The sequence below is a fragment of the Crocodylus porosus genome, unplaced genomic scaffold (genome assembly GCF_001723895.1).
Source record: "Crocodylus porosus isolate Cpor-Errol unplaced genomic scaffold, CroPor_comp1, whole genome shotgun sequence".
Taxonomy (NCBI): Eukaryota; Metazoa; Chordata; order Crocodylia; family Crocodylidae; genus Crocodylus; species Crocodylus porosus.
Window position 1 is genome coordinate 782384 of NW_017728919.1, and position 6689 is coordinate 789072.

Below are 6689 nucleotides of genomic sequence, written 5' to 3' on the forward strand. Positions count from 1 at the left end.
CCCGGCGCCGGCCCGGGGCGCGGCTCACCTGGGCTCAGGCCACGGGCTCCATCTGCGGGGAAAGCCGAGGAGCTCCCGACGGTTCCCGGCTCCTTAATTTGGATTTTCGAGGCAGAGGATTTATGAATGAACGGGGCCCCACCCACCCGGGATCTGGGGCGTCACGTGGGCCGCCGGCTCATACAACAGCAGCCGGGGGGGTGCGGGGGGGTGAATAATGCCCCGGGATGCAGGCAGGAGCGGGGAGCACGCTCCGCTACAGCCCCTGCAAAGCCATCCCCGGCTCGGCCCCAGGCCCGGCCGCTGCCCCGCTCCACGCAGGGCTGGTCAGGGACAGCAGGAGGGCAAGGGGCTCCCTGGGTGCGCCCGGCTGGGGCGATGAGATGGGAGTCGGAGAGATGAGGGTGGGAAGGGGCCTCGGGAGCCCGCTGCTCCGAGCAGCACCGGCCCTGCCCGAGCCCTGCCTGGGGTGACGGAGTTGGGGCTGGCCCTGCTTGGAGCAGGGGGTGCACTAGATGTGCCCCCCCCAGGTCCCTTCCAGTCCTCATTGTCTGTGATTCCCAGCTACATCACCCCAGCCAGGGCTTCGTGAAGCCGGGTCTTACAACACCTCCAAGGATGGAGATGCCGCCACCTCTCCCGCAGCCCCTTCCAGCCCTTCCCCACCCGGCTCCTGAGAGCTTTTCCTAACATCCAGCCGCAGCTTGAGCCCATTGCTCCTTGTCCTGCCATCTGCCCCACCGAGACCAGTGCAGCTCCACGCTCTGACCAGCCAGGCCTGCTGGGTTCCTGTGCCCCCAGGCCCGGACACAGAGGGGGGTAGCAGGGCCATGGGGCACTAGGACTGCCCCCTCCATCCTAGTGGGAGGGGGCAGTGGAGTGTGTTGCAGCCACCTTGGCCGGGCTCCGAGTTGTGCCCTAGACTGTCACGGGCCCAGATCCCTGGAGTGCAGGGGGGGTATCAAGCGCACCCCCCTTGCCAAATGCAGGGGACTAAGGGCCAGGGCCACATTCCCAGCCATGTTTAACCCTTCGAGGAAAGCAAGGCTCGGAGTCTGTTTTAAAGGCCCTGGGGACCCTCGACTGGGCTGGCAGCCTTGCTGGCTTTGGTTCCCGGCTGCAAAATAAGCAGCCCAGAGCTGCCGATATGGAGCAGGGGCTGCCAGCTGGCCAGCTCGGGCTGGGAGTCAGCACTATGGGATGGTCCGAGCTCCTCCGCAGGGAAGAGATGCCTCTTGGCGGCTGTTGGCAGATGCAGGACCCGCGGGGGTGGACACAGGGTTGGGGTTGGGGCACGGGGACCAGCACATACAGATCACGCATCCCTGCGTGGGCCGGGGCCGTCTGGAGCTGCAGCTTCTGGGTAGCACTCGGGATGCTGAGCCAAACCCATCTGCCTGAGACTGCACGGCGCTGTGTGTGGCCCAGCCCTGGGTAGCTGAGCCCTGCGGAAGAGGGTAGCAGCCTACTAGTGCTGCAGGCCAGTGGAGTTTGCTTATTAGCTGAAGTGGGGGGGGCCTAGGCTGAAGGTTACCGGTCCCATCCCTGCTCGTGGCCCCAGGCGGGCACTGCTAGGGATGTTTGGGAGCGGAAGGTGGCATCTTTGCTAACCCGCCTCCAGCATAATTAGCAGGTGCCTGCAGGGCCAAGACATCCCCAGAGCTGGCTGCTGTTCCCTTGACCCTGAGCTCTCTCACTCGGGCAGTGTCCGGGGGTGAGATGCCGCAGTGCTCACGCAGCGGCCCGGGCCTGAGCAGCTCTCGGGCAGGTCACACCCTCCCCCCAGAGGGCCCTGCAGTGCGTCCTACCCCACATAGACCCAGCACTTGTGAGGCAGAGCGGCCCTGGGGGAGCGCAGGCCACGTGCGCGGTGATGCAGAGAGCAGGGCATGTCTCCATGAGGCTCCCGGGGGTTTCAGGCGCAGAGCTGGGTGCAATAATAAAGGGACTCCGCTTGCATTGCAAGAACATGTCTCTTTATTAGAAGAACCTGTGCAAGCTGTTCCCGTTGACATCCGGGACTGTGGGGCTTGCAGGTCTGCAAGAGGCAGGATCCTGCTGGGCGAGGAGCCAACTCTCAGGCGTCAGGACATCCAGGGATTAATGTCGGGGTCAGGAAGGGTTTTCCTTCCCCCTAGGGGCAGCACAGCATGAGGGGCACGTGCCCTTGCATGGGGGCAGGGTGCTGCCTTCCAAGCACGGAGGATTAGGGCAGAAGTGACTTCAACCCCTTCGGAGGGAAGGGGCCCCAGCCTAGGGAATGGCCTGGGGAGCTGGCGGGCAGCGCCATGGGGCCACGCTCCAGCCTCACCCCCAGCATGCCCAGTACCAGTAGCCCGGGCTTCCAGGCTGGATGCCCATTACCACAGCCCAACACCGCTTGGGCTGTGTCCTTCCCCTCCCTGGGGCACACGAGACAGCCCCAGTCCGTGGGCTGCAGTCGGCTCCCGCACTGGGCAGGGGTGTCAGACCTGGCCAGAGGCAGCTGGCACAGAGATGCCAGCTGCAATGCAACCCCGGCTCTGGGGTGGGGGTGGGGGGTGCTCTGTGTCTGTGGGGGGTAGAAAAGGGGGAGCAATGTGGGGGGGGAGAAGGGGGAGCTAGCCCCCCCATCACCTCCGTGGGGGAAGAAGGAACGGAAAGCATCTCCAAGCTTCAATTAAAGGAGGGTAGGCCTGGGCTGGGGGATGGGGGGGAGGGAGGAGCCTGGCTGGGACCACCAGTGGGAAGAGGAGGAGTTTCCCGGGGGGGGCAGAGGGAAGGAGGAGACGGAGGTGGGGGGTCCTCTCGGGGTGGATAGGAGCGGGTGGAGGGGGTGAAGGGAGAAGCTGCCGGGCAGCCTGGCGCTTGGCGCCCACGCACTGCTGCTCCCGACACCTCCGGATGCCTTCGCTCGGAGCCGGAGCCGGGCTGAGCAGAATGCTAAGAGGCTGCCAGGAGCAGACAGGCGGGGGGCCGGGAGGGAGGCTCCCCGTAGCCCGGAGGGAATGGGGGGTAACCCTGCCCTGGCCCTCAGCCATGCCTCTGCCCAGCTCCCACGCCGAATCGGGGCCGTCGCCCCCGGCCTGCGATGGACACGGGCAGGGGGCTTGGCCCATCTCCCTGCACTCCCCTCGGGCCAGCGCGTGTCCCAGATCCCGCCTACTCCAAGCATCTTGCCTCCTGTGTACAGCCCCAGCCAAACCGGGAGCACTGGGGCATCTAGGAGGCTCCAGGCCCAGGGTGAGGGCCTGGCACCGCCTGCCGGGCAGAATCGGTGCGCCTGGCTCCGCTCCCAGCAGCCGCAGCAGCACAAGGCACCAGCGAGCACACCCAGAGCAGCCCCGAGGCTGCTCTAACGTGCAGCGGGCTGCAGGCAGGCTGCCCCGAGCGCGCGCACCAGGACCCGGGCGGCCGCGCTGGCGCGCTCGGCCTCCCCGCAAGCCCGGATCGCAGCCCCGAGCCCGGGCACGGCTGGCCGGGGGGCCAAAGCGTGGCGGGAGGAGCAGGGGCCCGCCCGGGGCACTGCCGCGTCCTGGCGCAGGCCCGAGGCGCGCGGGTACAAGCCAGCCCCGCGGCGCGCCTGCGCAGCAGCCCGCCTGCCCCTCTCTGCCCGCGGGCGCGCGGCGTGTGGCGGAGCTCCCCGTGCCCGGGGCTGCCTTCGCCAGGCCCGCAGTGCCCTCTGCTGGTGCCGCGGGGCTTTCCACGTGCCCGGCCGCAGCGGCGCGCGGGCACACGTCCACCCGGGCACGGTGCCGATTCTGGACGGAGCCTAGTGAAGGCCGCCGTGTCCCGGGCCCTCCCGCGCCTCGCCCCCACACCCGGCCTGCTGGGGCGCCCCGAGCATGAGGCCTGGGGCACGGGGAGCGCCCCGGGTGGGGCAGCCGAGTGGGAAGAACGGGGCGGGGGGTTCACCCCCATTTTTCCCATTCCTTCTGCCCCGCACCGGGCAAGGGGGGGGATGTGGGCCTGGCGGGAGCCACGTCCCGGGGCGTGGGCGGCAGATCCGATGGGCACCCGTGGTGCCCAGGGGTTCCTTCCTGGCCCGGGGTGGGCTGGGGGGCGCTGCCTGGCCCGCAGAGGCGACCCTACAGTAACGCGGGCCGCGGGGAACTACAGCCCCCAGCAGCCCCCGCGGCCCGCCTGCCTCGCTCTGGGCACTACACGACCCAGCATCCCCCGCGGGCCGGCCAGCCTCGCTCTGGGCACTACATCACCCAGCATCCTCCGCGCGCTGCGCTTCCTTCCGGCCCGTCCGCGCGGGGCATTGTGGGCCTCGCAGTCCGCCCGGCTCCCAGCCTCCCCCGCGCCGCTCGCCCTTGGCGCCCGCTCCGGCCCGGTCATGCTGCCCGCCCGCCTTCTCCTACGGCCTGCGGCCCGCGCCCTGCGCCCCCCGCCCCGGGCCCGCGGGTACGCCGAGGCGGCCGCCGGCCCCGTCCAGATGGCCTTCACCTTCGCCTCGCCCACGCAGGTGCGGCCCGGGGGGCTGGGAGCCGGGGCTGGCGGGGTGGAGTTGGTGGCTGCTGTGGTGGCCTGGCTCGACACCCTGCTCCTCCCCCCCCAGGTGTTTTACAACGGGGCCAACGTGAAGCAAGTGGACGTCCCCACGCTGACCGGCTCCTTCGGCATCTTGGCTGCCCACGTGCCCACCCTGCAGGTGCTGCGGCCTGGCATCGTGACGGTCTACGCCGAGGACGGCACCGCCTCCAAGTACTTCGGTGCGCGCGGGGCGTGTGGCGCAGTCGGGAGCGGCCCGGGGCAGGGGGCTTCTGCGGGGGCGACGCCACCCGCCCCGGGCATCCCTGGCCGAGCACAAGGGCAGCTTCAGGCCCTGAGGGTGCGTCCGGAGCATGGCCTAACGGGAGTGGGAGCTGCCCGCTGTGCGGCTGTTTAGCAGACGGCGCAAGGGTTTGGGGTCTGCAGGGGAACAGGGCAGCCTGTCCCCACTGGGACGCTGTTGTGGGGGCAGGTCTGACCACCTCCCCTGGCAGCGAGGGGGCCCGAGTAACCAGGGACCAGCCTCACAGCAAGTCTGCACCGGGGGGGGCTGAGCCCGTCATGGGCCACGGTGCTGTGGGAATGCCTCCATGCCAAAGCCATCCCCTGCCCTGGCCTTGTGAGCCGGGCAGGTCCCAGCCCTGTAAAGCGGCTCACCATGGCTGTCCTGTGCTTGCAGTGAGCAGTGGCTCCGTCACGGTGAACGCAGACTCCTCCGTGCAGCTGCTGGCAGAAGAGGTGGCCAGTATGGACATGTTGGATCTGGCCGTGAGTACCCCAAGCACACCCGGGGGGTGGCAGGGGGATGGATGAGGCTGAGCCCTGCTCACCTCAGGCTCCCACTCACAGCTGGTTGATGCCTCTGCAGGGGACTCGCTGTTCAGCGTGGGCTGCCTGGCTCCGGAGCTTCTTGTGGCCAAGGAAAGCTTATGCAGATTAAGACCCAGTTTCTTGCTCTTATCTCTTCATTCCCCCTAATCGCTGCCTTCCTTGAAAGGAATAAGGGCAGTAGCTTCCAGCGCTCAGGGCACCTCCCGCAGCCCTTCCTACCCCAGGTGTCCCCTGCAGGGCTGCTGTGCTTCCCTCCTCTGCCCTGGTGACCCCCTCCCTCCATCTTGCCCTGCTCCTTGAAGGCAGCCAAGTCAAACCTGGAGAAAGCCTTGTCGGAGCTGACAGCAGCGCCGGATGAAGTGGCGAAAGCAGAAGCCCAGATCAGAGTGGAAGCCAATGAGGCACTTGTCAAGGCCCTGGAGTGATTGGGGTAAGTGGCTCCGTCCTGCTGCTCTGTGCCCCTTCTCCAGCCCTCACATCCTCAGCCCCACCTGGGAAGGCTGCATTGGGTTGTGCACGGCCTGGCAGGGGCTTCCCAGACCGTGCCTGAGAGCACAAAGCCCTGGAGGCCCTGGCACCCTGTAAATGCCCCCTTGTTCCCAGCTTGCAGCCGAGGGGCATGTGCCTGCTGTGGCAGCCCTCTGCCGCGAGATGGCAGCACAGGGCCAGCTCCATCCTGATCCCAGCACTGGGGTGGAGTTAGCCCCGTGCCTGGGCAGGTACCAAAAGCAGCTGATGCCTGGCCACGTTGGGGCTCTGGCACTGGGAGGCCGTGCTCTGATTGTTCCCATGTTCGTGGGCCTGGTGCGGGGGAGGGATGGTCTGGTGGCTTCCTGCAGAGCAAGCCTGGGGGTGTGGGTGGCCGGGTGAGGCTGTAGCTGATTGGAGGGGGCTTGGCACATCACACCCACAGATGGACAGCTGTGCCTCTGCTCTTCTCCATTCCACTTCTTCCACAAAAGCAAATAGTTCCTGTCTCCTGGGCTCTGCACTGTCCCATCCCAGCTGCACTGGGCCATGATTGCCCTTGCTGGGCTAGGCCATCTGGCCTGTGTCTGCACCCTCGGGCAGGTGCAGCATGGTGACCCCTTTGCCCTTCACCTTAGGCCTCTGCTCTGCTTTGCTCTGAGTCTGAGGATGGTCCCTGCGCTAACACTGAGGCACCTTTTGACGGCCATGGGCACTGAGAACGGCAGCTAAAAAACTCGACTTTGCACCTCCTGAAGTTGGCCACTGTGCCCCTTTGATCCCCCGTGGTTGTGTGCATGTGTTGCAGGAATCCCATTGCTGCAGAGACCTCAGGGAGGGCAACGCATCCCAGCTTGCAGACGGCAAAGAGATGGTGGCAGAGAAATCCCTTGGATTCATTAAAAGACAAACCT

At 67.3% G+C, this 6689-nt stretch overlaps 1 protein-coding gene across 2 annotated transcripts; it reads left to right on the forward strand.

Moving 5' to 3' along the window:
* Positions 1-4283: 4283 nt before the first annotated feature.
* On the forward strand, positions 4284-6689 carry ATP5D (ATP synthase, H+ transporting, mitochondrial F1 complex, delta subunit). 2 transcript variants are annotated; one of them, XM_019538275.1, is made up of 5 exons: positions 4284-4450; positions 4544-4697; positions 5156-5244; positions 5610-5737; positions 6414-6567. In XM_019538275.1, the coding sequence occupies exons 1-4, from the start codon at positions 4322-4324 to the stop codon at positions 5730-5732; spliced, it is 495 nt and encodes a 164-aa protein (XP_019393820.1). In that variant the 5' UTR covers positions 4284-4321; the 3' UTR covers positions 5733-5737; positions 6414-6567. The 2 variants fall into 2 exon arrangements, with proteins under 2 accessions (XP_019393820.1, XP_019393819.1); XM_019538274.1 differs by lacking the exon at positions 6414-6567 and adding an exon at positions 6584-6689 and having other exon boundaries at positions 4288-4450.

Bases quoted from the DNA above. Each gene is read 5' to 3' on its own strand.
- ATP5D (XM_019538275.1), top strand. From the start codon at position 4,322: ATGCTGCCCGCCCGCCTTCTCCTACGGCCTGCGGCCCGCGCCCTGCGC. The intron at 4,451-4,543 runs GTGCGGCCCGGG...CTCCCCCCCCAG, and splicing joins CCTTCGCCTCGCCCACGCAG to GTGTTTTACAACGGGGCCAA. The intron at 5,245-5,609 runs GTGAGTACCCCA...TGCTCCTTGAAG, and splicing joins TGGACATGTTGGATCTGGCC to GCAGCCAAGTCAAACCTGGA.